The sequence below is a fragment of the Symphodus melops genome (assembly GCF_947650265.1).
Source record: "Symphodus melops genome assembly, chromosome: 1".
Lineage (NCBI taxonomy): Eukaryota > Metazoa > Chordata > Actinopteri > Labriformes > Labridae > Symphodus > Symphodus melops.
In genome coordinates this window covers 34806142-34830403 of record NC_136691.1, presented here as the reverse complement: position 1 = coordinate 34830403, position 24262 = coordinate 34806142, and the positions used below count along the sequence as shown (strand labels likewise).

At 37.9% G+C, this 24262-nt stretch overlaps 1 protein-coding gene across 1 annotated transcript in view; it reads right to left on the bottom strand.

Moving 5' to 3' along the window:
* Window positions 1–14409: 14409 nt before the first annotated feature.
* Window positions 14410–24262, bottom strand: part of LOC306820620 (leucine-rich repeat transmembrane neuronal protein 4) — a 50544-nt gene continuing 40691 nt past the window's right edge. Inside the window, 2 exon segments of the mRNA XM_079338506.1 lie at window positions 14410–15220; window positions 15223–15397. Coding sequence (XP_079194632.1) covers window positions 15174–15220; window positions 15223–15397 — 222 coding nt within the window. The 3' untranslated portion in view covers window positions 14410–15173.

The window sequence follows — 24262 nt, the reverse complement described above, 5'->3', positions numbered from 1 at the left end:
AGCATAAGAGCTTCTGAAAGAACCATCAGCTAGAACAGATGTGCTGATCCTCTCTTATTCACTATAGAAACAGAGCAACATATGGATGCGTCACATTGTCTCTCTGCCATCTTTTTCATGCTTGTTCATACAGAGAGAGAACGTAGGAAAGACATGATCAATGTATTTGCCCAACATTGACTAAATCAATAGTTCACAGTTCCTGTAATTATTATAAACCTTTATTTATGTTCTCAGGGGGATCATTTAGGGCGACCCTCATTTAAAAATGATGCTGACATTAAATACATAAATGACAAACACAATGAGTTAAATTCAGGCTACCACAAGAAATAAAAGCAATACGAACAATAAAATTTTAAAACTAGGAAATAATTCAAATTACTACCATGATTAGGCAACAATTAAAATCAAATAAAACAGTAAGCATAGTTATAAAGGATCCTAAATGTAAAATATTCAGAGTTTGCAGCTCTAATGCCGTTTTCCCAACGTCAGTCCTGGCAGGAGGAACTTGGAAAGCCAGTCTCTCATTCGAAACAAGAAATCAAAACTAACTTCAGAACAGGTCAAACTCCTGCATGGAAAACAAATCTGTCCATCTGTATTAACATGTATAAAAGAGTATGCTTGTTTGTATTAGAATCTTAGAAGATCATAAAGGTCTTTATCCGTAGCTAAAGATACAAATATGTATACAAACAACACATTTACAAATCCAACTTACAGTCAATGCTTCACAGAGGCTGCAAAATTTATCAGATAGGCCATTAAATAATCAGGTATTAAAATAAATTAATCAGTGTCGGAAAAAGCGAGCGATATTTTATACAATTAAGGTTAAAAGAATGTAAGTGTGTGTTCCTGTGTCGCAGGATGTATGTGCACATGATGTCATTCTGCCGCTCTTGATGTAGTTTGTCATTTTGCAGCACCCATGCTCCAGTCAACAATCTCCAGCTCTCCTGTCACAGCTGTAACGAGGGGATATCTGTGGCTGCTATATGAGGCAAACAATTTTATAAATCATCAGTTCATGGCAGGACACACCATATCCCTCGGCTTTACACACAGACAACATGATCTCGAATCCAAATACTCCAAAGGAAAGAAGAGAAAAGCAACAACAACACAGTCCTTTTAAAGACACAACACCACAGTGCATCCCAACATTTATATTCCCAGGACTGTGCGGAAGATAAACGCCGCAATAACTGAAAAAGGCTAAACTTCACAGCAATAAAAGTATAATTTCCTGCAGCATTTGCTTGTTTACAGTTATTTCTATCCATTAAAATTACACAAAATTAATTGTGTGTCTCTTGTGAAAATAATAGAGAAACAGGAGATTAGCTGTAGATTAATTGAGGAGCGTAAATGTAATAAGGAGAGCAACTCAGGGTGAAAATAATCCCATATCTTTAAATAATATAAAATGGCTTAATAATTAGTTGTTATGCTTTCCTTTTTTCTGAATTCCTTTTGAATGTGTGTTTTCTCAACTTTTTCATCTGGGAAGTAGGATAGCATTAAACTTTCATTGTGACATGATATTAAAAAAAAAATTATTCATTTGTGAATGAGCCGTGAAAAGCGTCATTGACTTTTTATGAATACGCACATAAGTTGAACTTGATCTAGTTCCATTGGGACAAAAGCATCTCATACACATTAAAATGATTTCATCAAAAACATTACATAAAAATGATAGCGATCGCAGACAGATGAGTGTTGCACAGACAGCTCAGATCGCTCTAATGGATTTCCCCCCTGCCTGCCTTTTTTTGTGTGTAATCTAAAAAGATGAGTGAGACCATGCCATTCACAAAGAGCCCTTCATGCTGAACCTCCTCTGACCCTCATTATTACGAGCTCCACCAGCGACAGGCTCATCCTGTCTCTGAACTAGGTCCAGTCTTCATATTTATTTCTGATTACACATATAATCTCATTGATTGAAAAGAAGAGATCCTTCCAGTAGCTGTTCCTGACGTCCTTGATGAGATCTGCCGTGATAGATCCCCGGCCATGTGGGGGTAAAAAAGGGGGGAAAGTGCTGGATTTGTGCAAGTCATGAATTGCCTTCTGCCGGGGAGATGTAAATCAGCATGGCAAGCTAAAATTGATGGAGCGTCCTCTTGTTTTATCCTCCCCTCCTGAGATCACCCCTAACGCTTGGGTCGGTGCAGACAGGCACTAAAAGATGAATTACATGCAAAAATGAGAGTTGTGAAACAAAGAATTTCAACACTAAAGCTATCAATCACATCGATCCTGTGCTGTTTTTCCCTTGTTTGCAGCTTTTTAGTTTGTTACATAGATTGTAATTATAGACACAGCTGAATCCCCGTTCTGTATCTATTTTGATCCCTATTGACAGTGCTTATGTTGAGTTAATTGAGCTCATATCCCTGGATACATGATGAGAGGCTGTAACATTAGCTGCTTCCTGCATGCAGCTCATTGGGATGCAAGGGCAGTGCTGGCAGAGTAAACTGCGCCTTGGCAGAGACGCTGAGCAGTGGTGGAGCTGCTGCTGCAGGGACATGACAGCTACAGTCTTCCTGGCCATAAATCCCCCCCCACACACTCTCTGCAGGGCACGCAGCAGCACCTGTGTATTAACCTGAAAGACAGTTAAATTCAATCTGCTCTGTCAGTGGTCAGTGGGTGAAGCTGCCCGAGTGGAAGACATTTGTGCAGTTTCATCAACAGACCATTATTTATTCTGGGTGTTTTTTTTAGAAGCTCAGATGAGAGAGGGGGGGGGGGGGGTTGAGAGTCACTCAGTCTCCACCGAGTGCGAACCCAATTACACCACCTCCTTCTCTTGTCCCACTCAGAATCAGAGCAGTGTTGCTTGAAGCCACATCCCAAGCTTTTCTAACACCACTGTCATGCATGTAAGCATGTAATATCCTGAATAGAGTCTGATGAATGTCAAGCTTTTGTTTTCTTTCCCCCTGAAATAAAAATAATCAATCACTGACTAATTCAAAGAGGGCACTTAATTGTTCACGTCGCCTGTTGATATCAACCACTTGCTGCTGCTGCTGCACATGAGGGCAGGAGGTAAACAGCTTCATTCTGCAGCTCGCTCCTCTTATTCTGCTCCATCGGCTCAGCGTGATATGACTTTGATTGTCTACTTGCAATTTACCCAGCAACTGCCAGCGCTCTGTCTTCACCACATCTCATACAGACCTTTTCTTAGATCTCAATGGATTGCCTAGCAACCTCTTTTCTTTAGTACAAATACCAATCTGTGCGCCGAGCTCAGTGTGGTGACCAGGGTAATTATTATGCATGTGGAGACTAAACAGAGATGTAAAAAACAATGACATCACAGCAATTGACAAAGACACTGCATCCAGGTCTATAGTTTCAAAACTTACAGATATGTACAAGAACGAATAAAAGTCAATGACTTCTGTCATGTGAACCCCATGACAACTAAAAAACGAAAGTTTGTTCCTTTCACTATATCAGTGGTCCCAACCTACCTCCTAGTTTCTAAGCTGAGCACCCCAAGGTGATACATTGCTGTCAAAAGAGCTATTTAATTGTTTTCATTGATAAAAGTCCAAGTGAAAAAGCCTGTAAAAACTAGTTCTAACCAGAAGACCTCTGTATAAAATTTCTTGTAAGTGTATACATGTTTTTCTTAAATGTTTGAACATTTCACAACTTGAGGATTTTGCAATTGTTGATGATGTGAAAGTAAATATTCTTATAATAATGTCCCAAAGTGGACTCCGTCTCTCGGCCTACAAATTCCAGGTCATTCCTTTTCTGTCATGTCTTGCCTCTAGAGATCCCCTGCCACCCCTCCCGTCCGACTCAGTAAGTCTCCTGCTGAGAGATGCATGTAACCAGATCAGAATGATTTCTGAGTTCTGACATCCTGACATGGAGATTGAGGTGCGTTGTCCATCTGTATACAATCTATATGCACTAAACCTGCAGCAGCTTCTGGGTTCACATTATGCTACAGGTAGAGGGTAGATAGACAGGATGTTGGCAGCTCTTTTAAGAAAGTTTGCATTATTAATTACAGCCTCAGAGCTCTTCACATTCTTCATCTCTTCCACATCCGCACAGCATCCAAAAAGTAGCAGATACACACACTGCTGCAGATTATTTGAGGTCACATTTTCAGGTCATCAGTTTAAAGCAGAGTTATGATCATAGTTTCCTGTATAACAAGGGGAAGCTGTGTTGTTGCATCACTTAGTGTCACATTAAGGATATTCTTCAACTGCGAGCGAACAAATAATATAAACCATTTTCCTAATCTACCAGATTAACAACGTCTTTGAACATCACTTCTATCTAGTATCGGAGTCTGCATTGAGGAATCTGGTAAGGATTGTATTTAGAAGAAATCCTTGAGGCGGTCCGTCCCAGCAGCCCTTTAATCTAAACTGCAGCTTAATGTAAAACTAGATTAACTACATTCATGAGATGGGGTATGATTGAGATTTTTCACATTATATTGTGCATACAGTTTTAATCCCTGAAGCGAGCATGTATCTGGTAAAGTGAGCGACATTCAGCCTTTAATACAAACCACACAGCACAATACAGGCTTAACCATGCCTCTATTTACCATAATTGATTTGTATTTCAACACTGAACGTGGCGTTGAGGTAGATGGATTCTAAAACTATTTACACAGCAGCAACTGACAGAGCGTTATCCCGGCTTTTTGGTCTCAGCTGCAGGAGCAGACAGTGAAACAGCTGCAGCCCCAGATTTTAAATGTCATTTCAATGTTTACTGACTTTTTCCCCCAAAAAAAGGTAGAAAGACACATTTACATCCTTTAACCACAGCAACCAAATGTGCTTTCAATCAAGCATCATCCAGCATTAACCCTGATTTTAAGTTTTAAGTCGACTCGACTTTTCCCAGTTGTGTTACATTGGAGTCACGTTCTGTGCAGAAAATCTGTGGAAAGCCTCTGTTATTAAATCTTCATCCAATAATGCCTGCAATCCTCATGTGAGTTGCTTATTATTATTTCAATAAACAAAGATGTATTTTTTATTAGGAATTTGTTTCTACATAAGCAGATGACATAAAGGAAAGTACCACATTTATAAATAAAGACAGCGAAGGAAAAAGGGGGAACGATTTCCATGTTAATGCATGAGGGCTTTGAGTTTTGACTTTTGGAGTACTGGGGAGAATTCATTCAGGATTTTCCTCATCAGTAATTAATTCTAAAGTTAAACCTTTCTTTGTATATAGTTTTATAAATAATTGCATAAAAAACATTTTACTTCTTGTGAGATGGTTCCAAAAGGAGCACATGTGATCATTGTGTCAAACTGAGTTGAACAGGTTACATTAAAGTATTTAGATATTTATTGAACATTGTTTTTAATCCAACAGTAGTGTGCTTAGGTTGTAGATGTCAGTTCATTATTGTGTCATCAATGTCTATGTTTTAATTGGCTGCAAAACACTGAATTATTACAATATATTTATAGCATCATGCTAAGTGCAAGACCCATCCCAAGTAGTTATGTTCTCTACTAGGTAATGTAAAGTTGTTTTTTGAGGTGATATTAGGTAACATCTATCCATTCCATACCACTTTTTTCCATTTGTGGTTGCAGGGAGTTGGAGCCGATCCCAGCTGTCAGGCAATGGATGGGTACATCCTGGACTGTTGATCTGTCAATCACACTGCTGACAGAGACAGACTCAAAGTCACACCTTTTGGCAATTGTTTGTTTTAGTCACCAAACTAACAAGCATGTCTTTGGACTGTGGTAGGAAGACAGGGTACCTGGAAAGAAGGGACAGGGACAACAAGCAAACTCCGAACAGAGAGTCCCTGTCTGATGGGGATTTGAACCAGGACCAGGATTTTATTCTGGGAATAATATAGGGGTCAAATATATCACAAATATTGGAATTGGTCAAAATTGAATTGAAGAAAATAAAGCTATGGTTTATTATAAATAATCAATGAATCTTGAAAAAATAATTTCATGATATTTAGTGACAGAGGAAAAAGCATTGCTGCTTCAGTTAATTCACACAAGTAAAATGTAAAGAGAATTAAGTTTGAAGGTGTCATGATTGATGAAAAACTGAACTGACTCCAATATTCAACACAAAGAAAAAAAGTACTTGCTCTGCTCTATATAGTAAAGGATTCATTGGATCATAAAGCAAAGTATTATATAACTCATTGATTCTTCCATATCTCACCTACTGTGTCGAAGTATTCGGAAGTTCTTGTAAAATATTAACCAATTTTCATTTTGCAAAGAAAAAAAAAAAAAAAAAAAAGAGCCATAAGAGTCAACAGTAGACGTTGATATAGAGATCCATCAAACCTGTTATTTATTCAGTTAAAGTTGTTGAAATGTTTTTAGTTGATTACAGTGTTCACTGTTGAATGATCATAAAAAAAACATTGCCAAAAAAACCCCTAAACAGATGTGATAAAAGGAAAGCCAAAATAGTTTACAGGAACAGAGATCTTCAATAAATTGAGATTCTGAACCAAATTGAGGGAACATTGTGTTACCGTAAAATGAATCAGTTTATGAAACAAACTCAACAGAGAAACCAAAGAATCAAAATCAAACATGATCTTTCAAAGACAAATTAAAGTCATTTTGTTGAAGAAATATGATGATGCATTGTTCTGTTTTGTGATGCTGTGACATAAAAATTAATTTGTGATAGGCTTTGGTATAAAAGAAATTGTTACCAAGGGACCTATGATGGGGCTGACAGTGGCTGTGTTTGCCTGCAGCCAATTTATTTTATTTTGAATTGTTTTTGATTGAAGTGTTTTGTTAATTCGTGTCTTATGAAAGAGGAGCAGATTATGTAAGATTAGTCTTCTCCTTTTCACTTGAGATTTGCATTTTTGTTTTTAATTGTTTGAATGAGATAAAATTTTCAAATGAAAATATCACATCACTAGTATTAACTAGTCACCTTAAAAGCATCAAGTCAAAAAGTTACTCTTTCAGACTGATGTCATGGAACACAATTACAATATTAATGAAGTTACCATTAATAACACAAATGTAAGTTATGTCATTATCTGACATAAGTTATGATATCTTTAAGATAAACTTCATCGTGTTTCTAGGTTTTATAACCAAGCAGACTACTTCAAGAAAAAACATAAACCCATAGAAAAGGCTTGTATATGATGATGTGTATGATGCTTGTGAGTGTGTGTGTGTGTGTGTGTGTGTAGTTTTTTTTAAGGAATGTAATCTTATTGGGATATTTTTTACATTTTCCTTATACATTAGTGTCCTCAAAAGCTTGATAAAAACCCTAAAGAAAAGAAAATCGTTATAGTAATGGTGAAATATGTTTCACAGTGGAGACAATTATATTTTTAACTGGAGACCACAAAGGAATAACTTTTATAGACCAGACTGGCCAACAGAGACACTGGAGCTGAAATCTGTGATAGTTTGGTAATATTTGTTCATTTAGTGTCAGCTTTCATGATGATTTAGTTCAGTGGCGCTCTTTAGTGAGAAATCTTATGGGTTGGGTTTATCTTGTCACAGCCGTCTGAGGCAATTATCACTCAATAACACTCAACGCAGAAAAAGGAACCAGGGCACTGTTTGTTTCAAAATACAAACAAGCACGAGAGCACCAGATCTTCAGACACACCATGGAAGTCCGAGCTAGTATCGACACTCAAACAGCAGATAGAGCTCGGTTGTATGAATTAAAACCAAGCAGCAACCTCCAATGTTGAAAAATGAAACCAATGGAGAATTGCAAAAAAAACTGCAGTACCTCAAGTGTCGACTTGAGGCTGGTTAAAGAAGCCCTGAGTGTCCTAATAACACTGATGCCTAGTTCAACTACAGAAAAAAACATTTACAGCTATGCGGCTCATGTCTTTATTGATACACACTGTGCAGGGCTTTTATTCTTTTTATAATTTACCCTGTTTGATTATATGAAGGCTGATCTGATTGACAGGTTGCAGTGTTGTAGATAGTACCTCAAATAACTCTTCAAAAACCCCAAACTTTCATTTTCAGTTCAGCCCAGTGAGAGGGCTTGGGTTGCACTTTTACAAGTATTGATGGTCGTCTTCTTCTGAAGAAGTTTCAATTTGTGATATGTAATAACATCAGCATGTGGGAGTAAAAGAATTCTTCTCTTCAGAAAGATCTCTTATTAAAGTAAAAAGTGACTTTAAAAGATGCAAACCGACTGATGAGTCATGCGGAGCTTGAAAGACGGCCGAACCTTTGACCCTAAAATGTATCAGGGAAGCGGTCGATTGCCTTGTGATTCAGGAGACAGTTTAAAAATAAACTAGCAGCAACAGTGTCATAGTGAGCTTGTGAGATGGTAAAGGTAATCTCCAAGTGTGGGCAAAGCGGCTGTGTAGCTCTCCGGGGAAATCAAGAGCTTTCACAGCTGCCCTAGCCGCCAGCAGTGGCAACACAACTTCAAAATGACACAGCAACGTGCAGGTGGACTGAGGCGGACCCAAACTTTAGCTTGACCTTAAATTGAAATATATCGAATAAAGTTCAGAGACAAAGCTGACTGTTTCCAGATAAATACACCCAACTTGAAATGAGTTCAGCTTCACCCTGCAGGTTTGAGATGAACTGTTTGAGTTCTGAAACTGTTCCCTCTTGTTTTTATTTTTACCATGCAACCATGACGGGAATATAGATTAGACTATACCCAGAGCAGGACATCTGGCCCTGTTTTATTGGATTTTAGATAATCTAAGTAAACAAGTCCACAGAGTTGCTGTATTTTAATCACAGGCGATCGGTAAGTAGTGCAAAAAGGACATAAAAAGAAGGAGCTTTCATGACTTTTCAGACTTCTTATCCTTTGGTGTATACAGGCCTTTATGACTCCTGTAAAGAAGGGAGCTCTCTCGATGAAGTCCTGAATCCCAGCAGAAATAAGATCACTGGATAAAATCAATGGAACAGAATGAGGGATGAGAGGATTTTAAGCTCCACATAATATAAAGCCTACATTGTCTATCTCACTTTGACAGTTCAGAAGACGGGGGGAAATGGCTCGGGTCTGATTTCAACAGAGTGCCGACAGACTGTCAGAAAGACCGATGTGTTGTCCAAATAGATGAAATGTCAAGTGAATAACAAACCCAAAACAGCTCCTGCCAGTACCTGGACACGTTTTATATCTGAAAAGTAGAACTGGGAAAGAATTGAAGATAAACAACAGCCAGGAGCACAAAGATCCCCCCCCCCCGCACACACACACACACACACACACACACACACACTCTCTCTTTGTGCATCTATTGAAGAGTTTGCATTCTCATTTCCAAATCTTTTTTTCCCTGTTTTTTAGTCGAGTATTCCCTAATTCTTAACATTTTTTGAATCATTTCAAGGCTTCAAGTGAGAGCACTTCTTTTTAAAAACACTCCGCTCTCAGAGAAACTGAAGAATTGAAGAATCGTGTACTTCTTTTGTGACTGTATGAGTCACACAGATGAATTAAGATGTTGTGTGGGTGTATTTCTTTTTCTTTTCCTATAGTTTGCAGGTAAAAGTTGTAGAGAAAGAACAGCTCCAGACATTGATATTGATTGGAGTATTATGAGACATAAGCCTGTTAGTTCAAACGCATGTGAACAAATAAATCTGAACAATATTTTGGTGCATCGTTTGCTCCTGTTTTCCGTCCTTATTCTCCGTAAAAACTCTCATCTGAACACTTGGAGCGAGTGCAGTAAATGTGCGATCTATCAGGGTCGTTAAACTGTTTCGTGTGTGCAGCCACAGAACAGTAAATCCTCCAGCAGTGTGAATCTGTCATGTGTCAGAGCCAGTTGTCATAAGCAGATATACTCTATCTTCGCCATTGCCTTGTTTTCTTCTTTTTTGTTTCCCTGAAAGAGGAACTCAACTCAGAGAGCTTATAAAATGTCACTAATTTAGGACAGATTGAAAGTCACACATCCATCTGCAGTGGTACACAATCAATGCATCAATCATTTTTGTCTTGTCATGAGATGACTCGTTTGATACAATCAGCTTCAAAGCACATTGAGTTTACTGTTGAATGTTCTGCAAATGATGAGTTTGTATTATAATCTTGATGTATGTGTACTGCACATCCATAATATTCCCCCCACAAATAAAAGACAAAAATCGTCATAAAAAAATGTAATAAAACAAGAGTTAAAAGAAGACTGTGACATTTTCAAATAAAAAAAGCAGAAGTCACGTATATCCTCTGCAACTTCAATCATGACTGTCTACAATGAGTGTGAAGCACAAGTCTGTGTTGTTGTCGAAGCTGTGTTTACATCAGGACGGCCAACCCCTCACCTTGACTATAAAAACAAACAAGTTTAAGTCAAAAACAATCGAAAAGAAAGAGTAACATTCTCACTGCTTCTTGTATGTCACACAGGCGTTTTTATTGATCCTGGTCATTCACAGTCAACTTATGGGCAATGTGAAGCTATAGTGTGCTAACATTAGCCTGCTAAGAAAACAATGCACACAACAATGCAGGACACAGGCAAATGCAGCTCGAGCAAAAGGAATTTTGTCGGCTGCTGTGCTAAATACCTTTGTGCAAACGTGAGAGGCGGGCCAGTGTGTCACTAGAGGAGAGCCGAGACTTAAGTTACATCTGGTGTCACAATGATACTGGGAAAACTTGTATTTCCTTAACAGCTGAAAAAAAATGCTTCCTTGTTTTTAAAGCGCACAACCTGATGAAAGATTTTTATTTCTCAAGCTGAGTTGACAACTTTTGCGGTTTGGTTAAAAAAACAACAACATTTAGTCCAGGAACTGTTTCCTTCTTATAGATCATTTAAAGGTGATCCTTTTTATATAAAGGGATGAAGACCCCCTGTGCCCAACTTGATAAGAAGTCGCCATAAGTAAAACCTGTGCCACAGCTTTATTTTATATTTGAAACACATATCTCATTTGAATATAAAGGGTTTATATTCAGCTCATGTGTTGTCTTGATGAAAGACTTAGACTAATGTTGCATGTCCGAGGAAAAATAGATCCTCATCCTCGTCTGCTGAACCCAAATGTAGAAGACAAAGAAAAGCAGAAATAACGTACTTACTGCAGTGTTGAGAGGTAGTCTCCCTTATACAAGAATGATAAAAGTCAGATTTAATCTTTTTTACTCTCTGTCATTTGAAAGTGTCTGTTCTGATGTCCAAAGAGAAAAGGTTTTCTGACGAGGATTTACATGATGCTATTTTTGCTAATGACTTTGACAGGGGTTACTTGACTGTGAATGTCCTTAAATCCAACAGTACAACAGGAGCAGGACAGAGCTGCTAACATTACCACTCTGATTTATGTGTTACAGGACTCGGGGACATACAGTACATTCTGGTTGTTGTTGATGAAAAATGTTGGGGGGGGTTTTTCCCAGAAAAAGCTATAAACTTAAAAATATAGTGACTAATGAAATGCTCATAAAGCACTAGAATAGCACTATAAGGAAAACAGGTCAAATTGTAAAACAAATAAACAAGCTATTTGGGTTTAAAAAAAAACATGTTGGTATTAGCCTATTTCTTTATGTTAAAGATTTTACCAGCATTGACTGCACTTATATGGACTTGAGTATCCCGACTCGTTTTTGATCATATTTAGAACATGCAGCGTTTACATGCACACAATGAAACCTGGTTATTCATATACCCGTACACATGATAAATCCTGGTATTGTTGTCTCTGATCTGCATCTTATTAGGAGCCTGTGATGTGTAATTTTTGAAAACAAAACCTTCAACAAGTTGGAAATCGGACAAAATTAGACCACTGTGGCTTATTGCATGCTTAGCACTAATACCAACATCGCATTGCAATTACATTTATTTATTGCATTACCAAAAGAAAAAACTCAATCGTATGTGTTGCTCCATCACTCCATGTTTGGCACTTAGCACAAGATCCCTTTTTCTTCTGAGTTCTCCAGGTAGCAAAAGCTTATCCTTTAAATAAATTAATTTGGATATAATGTAATGTAATGTAATGCATAAACACAAAAACGATATACTTAAAGGACCAATAAGTTGTATACTGAATTAAATCATTGAATGACCTTATCTTATCATCAGACATTAAGAAATATGCTAATCTGAAAACACAATAAGCTTATTCCAGTGTAGAATTGTTTGTTTTTGTTTAAACCAGAAAAGTAGACGTTCTTTAGACACTCCCACACGGCCGCTTTGGGCGCCCCTTGGTTTGCCAGGCGAGCAGTGATGGCAGGCAATCAAACTGGCTCAGATATAACTGATTAACCTCAGCATTTTTCAAGACCAAGACCAGAAATGTAGTGAAACTAAAATAAATACTGTCGATGCTTTGAAAAATGGAAAGAGGTTATAATGCAGATTTCAAGGTTTCAATACCGATGCAGAACTGGCTAAACACTGAAACTTCTGTGCCTGCAACATAGAAACCTGTGTGTGCCTCGACTGCAGAGGGCGGGGGAGAGCTCACTCCAATGTTTTCAATTTGGACTGCATTAACAGAAAGTTCAGGTGTCAGGGTTACATATTGTTTAAAAAACCCCAATCAAAACCAGGATACTTAAGTCCATGTAAGCCCCTGGATGTTAGAGTTACTATAGACACTATTAATCCGAGTAGAAGGCAGAAGTTTTGAGATCATCAGCATAGTTTTCTGAATTCTTAAAAACCCTTTTAACACTTTGTTTTCTTAGATCAAACCAAACAACATTTTGATGGTGTCAGTGTTCAATTACCTTAGTATGACCATCCATGACACAATCTATTGGCTTGTAACAAAAGCTTGTATGCCTTGTTTTAAATTAGCTATATGTGACCAGAGTACATATCTGCAAATACAGGTGTGATGCCTCCTAGTGTCAAAGTTGCCATGTCAGTGGACTTGGTTCACAGCAATTTCGGAAATTCTAAATTTTTCTTTCTTTTAGACTATGGGGGATCTTTTGTATATGAATGCCTCTGCTCAGTGTCTTCATATGGTTGATACTGCTTACCATGCATCCTTGAGGTTCATCACTGGCTGTAGAGCTCTGACTCACCATTGTGAGCTGTACTCCCGGGTTGGATGGCCTGCCTTGGCGACACGTAGGCTCTTACACTGGTACACCTTTATTTATAAGGCAATTCTTGGTCTGCTTCCCTGTTATCTATGTGTTTTTATCATGCAGAGAAGTACCAGATAGTATTCTTTGCGTTCTCGGGACCTTGTTATGCTCTCTGTCCCAAACGCTCGGCCTGGAATTGGGAAAAGGGCCTTTGGGTATTCTGCACCTTCGGCCTGGAATCTGTTGCAGAATGACTTAAAGCTCAAGGAGTCGGTGTCCTTAAGTGTTTTTAAATCTAAAATGAAAGACTTGGAAGCGGACTCTATGCATTGTCATTGTTTTAGCCCGGCTGTCTGAACACCTGAAAACTTTTGATTCTGAGATGGCACTATTTTAATCCATGATGCTTTTGTGAATTGTACTTTGTATCTCGTTGTGTCTCTGTCTGTAACTCTGTGGTTTTCTTTTTTGCTGCTGCCTGTCTTGACCAGGTCTCCCTTGAAAAAGAGGTTTTTAATCTCAATGGGACCAACCTGGTTAAATAAAGGTTAAATTAAATTAAATTAAAAAACACTTTAGAATGCACATTTGGAAAATATCAACCTGATAAAGTGGATGGCGGTATTTTATATAAAATTGATTAAGACAAACAGACTGTATATAGGCCTGTTTATGGCTGCTAAGCTATGCTAAGACAATTTCTGTTCAGAGGACTAATTTAACTGAAAGTCACTTCCCCACTGACAGACATCGCTATTGTGCTGTTTCACTTTTCACGTCCACTATTTTGAAAGAAATGCTTTCTACTTAGAGCGTCTGCCTTTCAATTTATGACCTAATAAAGTTTTTTTCCCCTGTACATTAGTTTTCTTCTCCTGCCATTTAAACATAGAAAGCCCATAAAAGTGCACGAGCCAGGTTCAGTGAGTCCAGTAATCTGTATTACGTCACGATATCAGTAACAAACAGTAACAAGGGCAGAGAAATGCAACGTAACCATCAGGGTCTAAAATAAGACACATCATTAAAATCAGTCGTGCCTTCAGTGCTTCAGTCTCAAACACCTACACAGCTGTCTAAACACAGTGTTTGAACTTAAACCACTGATTCTGAGGAATGACACCAGCACCGGCCAGTTACCACAGTTTATTGACCATATATTATATTGTAACATCTTGTAAAAAGCACACACATGTAGATATATGAGTGCACAATCAAAAAGTTGGTAGAAGAACACACTTTAAAAAAAACCCATTAACTACAAGAGTGATTGAAATGGATGATGCAAAGTGAACATCAGAAATCCCAGTGCATCCAGATCTGAACTTACTGTTTATTCTGCATCTGTTTATTTCTCAGCTTGATTAATTAAATTATGATGTGATAAACATCCCAATTCATTGAGGAAATCAAAAGTCACCATGTAAATTAAACTTACTGCAAGATGTGTAGGCTGTACAATTTATATGACAATTAAAGTCTATTATTTTCTGACTTGTTTCTTCGTCTTGAGTAATTTCATTGGGGCGTCTCCTTTGGAAAATGCAACAGGGATTTGAGTTTGCGAGAGACCTCTGACTGACAACCTGATCAGAAAAAGCAGCGGCAAACCTTTTAGCTTGGCTGATCTTTCATTTGTTCTGCTACTCAATTACTTATCATGCTGTTTCCCCGCTCTCTTCTTACCGTCTTGCATGTGATTACTTTACCTGACGCAGCAGAGAGTGGCCAGGACGAGGAGAAGCTGAAGAAAAATGTTTAATAAGATTAACAAATCATTAAATTATTATCCTTAATACTCCTCAGGAGGCAGAGCAGAACGTGGAAAGTCATGCTGCTGCTCAGCCTCCTTTGCTAATTGAGGACACTGAGGGTCAGGTAGGTGAGGGGCTCACAAATCGATACCACTGCAACCCTTTATTTCCACTGAGAAATATTTTCATTTTCATTACTCTCAGTCCAGGAAGATTAATTGTCTCCTTTGCTTCTTGACCAGCTCCAGTTTCTCGCATATTGCCTTTCTTTTTTTTTTTTTTTAAATCTGAGTGGTCCACTGACTGTGCAGCATACATACAGGAGTCTGGAGCCTCATTGCCTCAGCTCACTGGTGGAGGGAGTGGGTCTGGAGGCAAGGCAGCACAGGCTCAGACGGGAGGGCAGCCATTATCCCTGGATGGTACCTGGCTGACCTCGGATCTCCTAGTGCCTGAGTCGGGGGCTCCATGCCCATATTGAGGTGCAGCGACAGGTGGGCATGGCAATAATCCAGAACCGACTGCTCACACCTGTACAACGTAAGAGCACTCAGCTGCCTCGGAATCTAAACAAAGACAGGAAACACAAAAATGGAAAGAAGAGGAAGAAAAATAAGAGCCAAGAGTAAGCCTTTTAAATAAGCCAAGAAAGCCTCCGTTTCAATTTTTTCTGCTCTGAGAATATTTGGAATTGGCTTAATTTACTTCATGCCATGGCACAGCTTTGTAATTAATGCAGCCTTGGCCGCTGATATAGTGCGGGCCCCCAAGACCTGAAATCTGTGGTGCTCAAACACCCACTTTGAGCTGGAGTGATTTATATGCAAGATGAAAGCCTTAAGCAAGAGTGCACACATATTTTCTGCCCTCTTTTAAATGGAGTCAAGGCTCCATTTAGAAGAGAGTGCTTATTACATTACAAGCACTTTGCTGATTCAAAGACCCCTCTTAGTTTTACGCGCTGGTACAGTCTGAATTATGTCAATTAAACGACATACGGCTGCATCATGGTCTTTGGGAAATTGATATTATTTATACTCATGCTTTCATAGAAAATATGGATGCATTCATGCTTCTTGAGATGCACAAAGCCACATGTTAAAGTGGACGGAAACATTCCTGTGTCAAGAAACACACAACACATGCTGCAGCGTCAGGCACCACGGTCAAGCTCATGGAGATGAATATTCTGCATTGTGCTTTAATTGTCTAAGTCTCATTCAAAGCAGGGGTTTCCCCATTTTCCCCATCATATATGTGATAACCATGTATACCAGTTTTCAGGGTGAATAGAACTGGTGTACATACTGTAGAACAGTGTGTTCTGGTCTGTTTTTGTCTGCTTTTACAACTACTTTGGATAAACTCTTGGAAGTAATGCAACAATAAATTAATTATAAAACCCGACTATTCATCACTTAACCTTAAATTTAAAGTGTCTGCTTAAAAATCCAAGATCAGTGAAAGAGGAGGGTTGGGTAGAATACCTTCTGTCAATATTACATTGCATTCTAACGTCTTTGTATTCAGACCCTGATGTCTGAAATCACAGCTTCCAAAGGTTATATTTTCTTTTTCAGGAATAAGCCTGCTCTGTTTTCTCTCCTCTTTAATGGGGAGATGATTGGAAACACCCCCTTTTGTCTAATTCAGCTGTTGAACTTTGCACACGAGTTCAGAGGAATTGACTGAAAAAATTGCCTGAAAAGAATGTTCAGAATACAAAATGAGCGGAGTGGATGGGTGGGTAGGTGAGGGACTCTCAATCAGGGTGTTTGTTAAGGGGAGAGGCTGCACTGTTATGGCGACACTGACTTGTTTTCTCTAATTATTCCAACAGATTAAATTCAAACATGTAAGTGGAGAAGTCAGTATAAATTTAGTTGGCTGGCTGGTTGAACCAATAGCACTTTCTCTCTTTCTCTTCTTGTAGTACAGTAGTTGGCAGAGCTCGTAAAACCACTCTCTTCAACATCTCTTCTGTTTAACTTTCTCATTACCAGTTAATCCTGACTGAAAACGGAAAGGTTGCATAAAATAAACTGAGTTGCAGTTACTGAGACAATAAACACCTTTTTTCCCGCATAACTCCACAGCTCTGTAAACACAAATGAAACAGCTTTGAAAAAGGTATGCTTTTATAATAAAGGTCTCCTCACGGCAAACAGTATGTACAGTCCTGAGGGGATTGAAATGAATTGAAAGTGTCTCATGACTTGTTTTAAAAAAGTAACAAGGAATAATGCAAGTTTTGCAAGGACTGAAATAGTATTTGTGTTTTCATTTGTGTCCTTCAAAATAGTCGAAAGAGAAGAGTAGAATATAAAAACGCCAGTGACTGCCGGTGTCACAGTTTTCTTCTGCTGTGTATTAAACATTAAGCACATCCTACGTACCATTACGGCACAGATGGATTTAAACTTGCTCTACGAACTTGACTCAAATTGGTACATATTTTTTTTATCATTATGTTCAGTCTGCAGGGAATGCATCAAAGTCAAGGTTTCGTTTCTGTTTGCAATTTACTCTTCGGAATTGGACCTTTTTAGAGACGAAGAAATGAAAAAGACATTTTATATGTAATCTGTTTTAACCATAACATTTACCAATGACACGGCAGAGGTTCAAAATCATGCCAATGTCTAACTCATTTTTCTGCTGGCCCAGTAGGTACTGTACTCCTGATGTTTAATGCTGGTATACTTTTTTTCTGATTCACATCCCACCTCTTCAGAAACTGAATTTCTGGAGCATTGAGAAAAGAAGAGAAGGAGATGCTTTTGTCTTTAGCTTTGTAGTTTCTCCAAAACACCCACTGTAATGGATGCGTTTACATTCAGGGAGAGTAAATAAGCCACATGAGGTCAAGTTTTCAGTTTTACTTTGTAAAATTAAAAGTGAAAAGTCACTGATGCACCACCTCCAGCTGTCAATAAAGAGCGACACGCTTACCATGCCTAATTGAAATTAAAGTTTATTTCATGCCGAGCAGCTCCATGTGAAAAAAAATGTAAGTGGATTGCAGACTGAAATTTAATGTAAGTTTATGTAAGGTGACAGGTGTATAGGTAACAGTTCAGGCCGAGAGCTGAAGGAGGCTGCAACTGGGAAGGACAAGGAAATAAGAACCATACAGGATTTTAATATATATTTATTTTTCTTCGACTACATTTACTACTAAACTTGCAGGAGGGGGTAAAATACATGATCTTGTATGTGTTATAGGCTGTTTTATTGACAGCATGAAATCATTGTAAGACAATCCAATAACTGTGCTGTCCTTCTTCCTGACTAGACGTCACATTTAGCAGCAGAAAGTCCAATCTAAACATATGTTGCATCACGCTGTACTGTAAAGGAATCAATCTAATGTTTATTGATCGTCGTCTGGTCTGCTGTATATTTTGACACAGACACACACACACACACACACACACACCAGCATATATCTGTGTTTAAACAACATGCTGCGTAGGTGTGTTGATTGAGACACTGCTTAGAGTCACACATACACAATATATGAAGTCCAGAGAAGATCCATGCAAAAGTTACCATGATGCCAAAATACTAATCACCATTCTTTACTAGTATTTAATCTTTCATAACAGTGATCATAGGGTAAACAGGAGATATGTGCACTTCAGGTTAAACATATATGCATGCATTAAGCAACTGCTTAATTTGCCAGATGGTATCTCATTGCCTTTGAGGCCTCAATTAAAGAATGAAAGAGATGCATTATTGGCAGAGCAGGGCTCTCACTTAAATGCAAATGTAAGCATCTTATAATTAAAATCCATTCTGATGTTAACCAGTGACGTTTACCATCATATTCTTCCTGTTTGTATTATATTGAGGAGATACGATTTGGTAAAATGAACTACACATTTTATGGTGAATGAATGGACTGTCCATTTTACCTTCAGTTCAAAACGTTTTTAAATTCTAATTAAAATATCTCAGTCTGGACCAAAGTGATGAAACAACCCAGCAACATTAGCACACACAGAGCATCGTGTTGCTTGCTGAAAATGTACTGTAAGCTGTAAAATCTGGTAACATATGAGAATAGAAGCATCACAGATTTGGCCTGTTTCAAGATGCTACATCGAAAATAGAACTGTTTGTATATCTGTCAAAGCAAGATGTATAAAAGCCAGCTTTCTAATGTACAAACGGTCACATTTAATTCTCACAACATCCGAATATATCTTTCAATAACCTGACTGATTATTCTATTTTAGTGAAACATTTTAAACTGCTTTTTCTAATTAACTGTGAGGCTCTCTAACAACATCTATTAAGTACTGGAAAACTAAATGCAACATGTCAAAACAAAATCAATAAATGTCAGCTTTCTCCATAAGTGTTATAAAGTCTCCATGCAGTTTAGAGCTATTTAACTGGATTACATTTTGTTTTTGGTCATTTTCCTACATCTCACAGGTCAACAAAATACTGCATTGCATTTTAAACATGTTTTTTTTTTTTCACACTGCGCAGCTGCATCTTTTTCTCACTTCTTCATGCCTGAGTTAACGATTAAATGTGTATTTCCTTAAGCAGTAAACTGAAACAGGGTTAGCAAAGAAGAAAGGAATAAAAGCCTTTTTGGCCAACAGAGCAGAGTGAGCGTTCAGCTTTAATCAAGAATATTGGGGGAACGTTGGCTGTTATGGTTGGAGCTCTTAGAGAGGTGACTCATTGGCTAGCTTAGCTTGGACAGCTGCCAGCTGAGCTGCTTGAGCTGAACGCTGCATTCAGTAGTCACCATCACCATCTTTCCTCAACTTTAATGGCTCAGGAAGTCTTTTCCAATCTACTTGTAAACACAGCAGATAAATATAAAATGAATTCAAATCTCTTGGTTACAATAGCTCTCTAAGAATAGCCTTGTTTCCTCCTGACAAGTGTAAGTCGTTATTCAGTGAGTCACTGGCTACCGGCCAACATACAGCAATAAAGCAGGCATCTGGCATGAGGCTGATCTTGTCTTCACTTTGTGTTAACTGTTTAAACAATAGCTCATCTGAAGTGAATTTAAAGAGAGGACAATGTATGTCCTGCACAAACCTGTAGAAAGTATCAAACCATTCCAGGTAATATATTATATGTTTGTGTATTACACATGAACCTGCAGCCAGTATGTCCCGTACAATGTGACGATACAACTGTTGCCTCTTCTTCTGCCCAGAATAAGAGATAGGCCTAAACACTAATAAATCATCTTCATTAATGTCTAGGTATAAAGTGACAACAGATATCGAAGTATAAAGTATCAATGTAATTTCTTTAATCGGCAGTTTCTTTATTTTATAGGAACTGGTTTGACAGCCTTGACTTTTGTAGGGGTTGACAAAACAGGACTTAAAGCTACCGTATGTTAAATTATTTAATTTCGATTAGATCATTATGTCCATAACAATATTACATTCAAATATCCCGTTGAATGAATGTGTCTGATCCGTGTCTGTGAGCGCCCTTATTTAGTATTAAGTTCTTTAATGTTATTTTACAGAACTGAAACAGATAACCAATCAGGGTTAGCTTGCACGTGAACAACTAATCACAGCGACATCTGTAAGGAAAATGCTCGGGTTGCATGTTTGAAACCAAGTTTCAAACATGCTTCTTCAGGCTTCTACGTCTTTTTTTTTCTTGTGTCATGCTCACGGTGCTTACTGCAGCTTTATTTTTAAAAAAGAACACAAAAGTGATGATTGACAAGAAGCTAGGGCTGCTTGATTATGGCAACAATCCTACTCACATTTATTTTGATTGATATTGAGATCACACCTACCTAGTATTAGGTCATGGTTCATCATTGATTTTAAACAATCTGCATCACATCCATTTAAATCCTTTTTAACCACTCTTAACGCTTCAACAAACTGATCACTAAACAAACAATACATTACAACAAACATGATAAATACATTAAAATACTAAATAACACTTTTTTACCACAATTACCACACATGAACTACGTCTGATCAAAACGAGCACAACATTTGGTACAGTCATCATTTTTTAAGACTATCTTGTTTTCCTGAGAAGCCAGTATTGTAATTGAAATTGAAACTTGATTAATTGCCAAGAACCTACAAAAACATTCAACATGGAAAACATTGTCTTAATGGCAAATTTGAGGAAAATCAATCACAGGCGTCCTGATACAGGGACTGAGGTAATGGACAAAATAGGAGTCTGGTTTTCATACATGTCTGAATCTACTCTCAGCAAAACATAAGTGAAGAAATCCTCACCTCAGGCAATATGACAAATTATTCATTCCTTGTTCCAGTGACCACTCCTCGAAAAGGCTGCAATTTGTGGTGCAAACTATTTGCTACAAGAAAACACAATAAATCTCACGGCACAGAGATCAATGCAAAGCTTATTTGGAGGAAGAGATGCCATTTAAGGAAGTTCACTTATTTGCTTTCTTGCCAAGAGTGAGATGAGATGATGGATTCTTCCTCAGTAAATATGAAGCTATGCCATCTGAGTTATTTTTTCCCCTGAAAAAAAAAAAAACTCAACCTAATCTTTCCCTTCTCTGCTATGATTGGCCGGTACTTTTCAACTCAAATTTCAATTTCAGGACTTTATGCTAAGAAGCTCTTTCATCCCAGATTCATGTACATCTATCTAAGCAGAGCCAGCTGTTCATGTCCAACGTATAAGTCTGTGTTGACATTTAATCCAACCATGTTAGTCGGAGGTTGATAAGCGGTCATAGTCAGGTCAGGTTTAGATAACAACAGTACTCTGTAAAGTTGAACTAAAGATCATGGTTATGGTCAACATAGTGAGGCAATGTTTATGTTTGGTATTACAATGGATATAAACAGTATTAAGTCCTGGACTTTAACAATTAGATTTCCTAGCACAGGACAGGAGGGTGGGATAAGTTGGAGCTCTGATGGAGAACAATCATCTGCTGGCTAGCTAACTTCAAACTTAACTAAGCACTAAGACTAAAAAAGGGGAAACATTTAAAAACGCTGGACTTTGTGAAGGCATACCTTAACTTAATGCTAGCTGTATTATGCTATTCTAGCTAGCTGCTGACTTACTGAACAGATATCAATGATTGATATCAATGTTTAAATTGTCTAATCTGACTTTGAGCTCAAAGTGAAAACAATACATACAACAATGTCAAACTGTTCCTTTAAAAGAAAATATCTACAAGAGGAGCTCTGACTGTGTGCTATCCTCTTAACAAAATTAAAATGTTCCCAATGTTACATAATACTACCACTCTATCAAATTCACTGTTTCTAACAAAGTCATGATTCTGTAATAAGGCACTCCACTAACCCACTCTAAAGCACTCTGCTGCAGGTGTAGAACAGGACAATGATACAAACTCAGCACAAGCAATTAATTGTAACCAACTCCTGAGTGATTAGCTTTGGATTGCTAATAAAAACATTCACATAGGTGGTCCCCCCTTTTGCACTGCTCTGAATGTAGGTCAAGCTGCTTCTAAATGATTCCCAATTATGTGATAGGCAGCTGCACCATGTCAAAATGCCTCAGACTGGCACGGGAGGCTCGAGCTCTCATTGGCATATTAACAACATCCTCCGCCTCCTAAGCTGCGCTGCTGCTCGCTGTCAGCTGGATAATTCACTCAGTGGTCAACGCAGAGGCTAGAGAGCACAGACAAGCCTCTATTATCATCGCTGTCTATTAGGATACACACTCATGGAGGCTGAATAGCATGCTAATGGCCACAAGACCCCCCTTCGCTGATTGTTGCTTAGGTTGGTCAAACAAAAAAATGGCCGTGTCATCAGGGAAGGTTAAACATATTGTAGGTGAAAAACATGTTCAGAAATATTTCTTTTTAAAAAAAGTTCATTTTTTATTGTTAAAAGTGAGTGCTCGCTAGAATTACATTTTTTCTTGTACTAAAACGAATATTAAATAAAATCAAACTGCTGATATCAGACAGAAGATCATTAGCTTCCGCCCTGTGTTTAAGCATTTATGAAAGATCAATTGACGTCCATCTGAAAAGAAACTGAAAGTTGTACATTGATGTGCTGCATGTGCTGTAATTCCAGAAAGATGATCTTTTGCTGACTTTAATATTCAGCATGTAATTACATTTCTATTTGAAAAGCGCTTTGCATTTGTCAAAATAACTATAATCCTTCAGATGTGGGGATTTATCTCCTCCTAATGCTGCTCATCCCATTTTCTGCTCATCAATGTTGGCAATGCATGCTGAGATTTACAGTTATTTAGTGGATAGACAATTTATGAGTCACGACCGAGTCTTTTCTGATGCATGTAGATATAAGTAACCTGAATGTGGATGCCAAGAAGTATAGATGCAAAGATTGATACTCATTTAAAGCTAAGAAGATATCTGCGCTTTAGTGTTCGATTCATTCTCCCGCGCTGACTGTTTCTCTCTCCTTACACTCCCACACGCACACTCTTAGTGCACACATGAACACACACACACACACAGGCCACATTTACAGTACGCATGTAGTACTGTATGTCAATGCGGCTTTTCAAAACAGACAATACATTTCTCAAAAAGAACAAAAACCACATTGAAAATATGTCTCTCCTCAGGTTGTTTACTTGGAGCTGTGTTGCCATCATATTGTATTATTCTTTCATATTTATTTTAAGCTTCATAGACCGCTTACGTAACAAACATCACAAACAATGTAGGGCTAACGGCTGCTTTTACTCTGTAACATGTATTGTACTCAGGACTAAATATTGATGTCCATAGTGCAACTATTATCATTCTCATGAAATAACATGTAATATACAGCATAAGCTTTTTTTATTCACATGCAAACCTTGAGTAATGCCATTTGATAGGATATCCGATGCTTTGCTGGCATGCTTTACAGTACATTTTAGAGTTCCCATGAAATGAAAAATACATTTTGTTTCTTTTAACCCAGCATTTTTGTCTTAAAGATTAATTTATCTGCCAAATGTATTTAAATAAAGCATCATCTGAGTATTTTACAGAAAAATAACTTTATTTTCTCTTCCTGTAACCATGACAGTTAGATACTCTTGAAGCTCTGTTTAATTTGGACTTTAATATGAATTTTAGATCTGCACCTCAAAGAAGTGCCATAGGTGGCAGCACCTTTGGCAACAAAAGAGAAGTGCATTTATCCTACAATCTCTGTCAGCTGTAAAATTATAAGTCGTTCATTGTTTTGTCATAGTCATAATAACACTTAAACATGTAAGGATACACCCCCCCCGAAAAAAAAGACAAAACAAACATATGCTGCATGAGAATCGGCCTGAGAGAGTCAAGTTGACATTCAGTAATGCGCTATTTATCTAGTATTACAGTCAATGCAAGGGATCCAAGGGAACCTTCTGCATGGCCATGCAGTAAAGTGTCCAGTCTCATATACTGTAAGGGGACT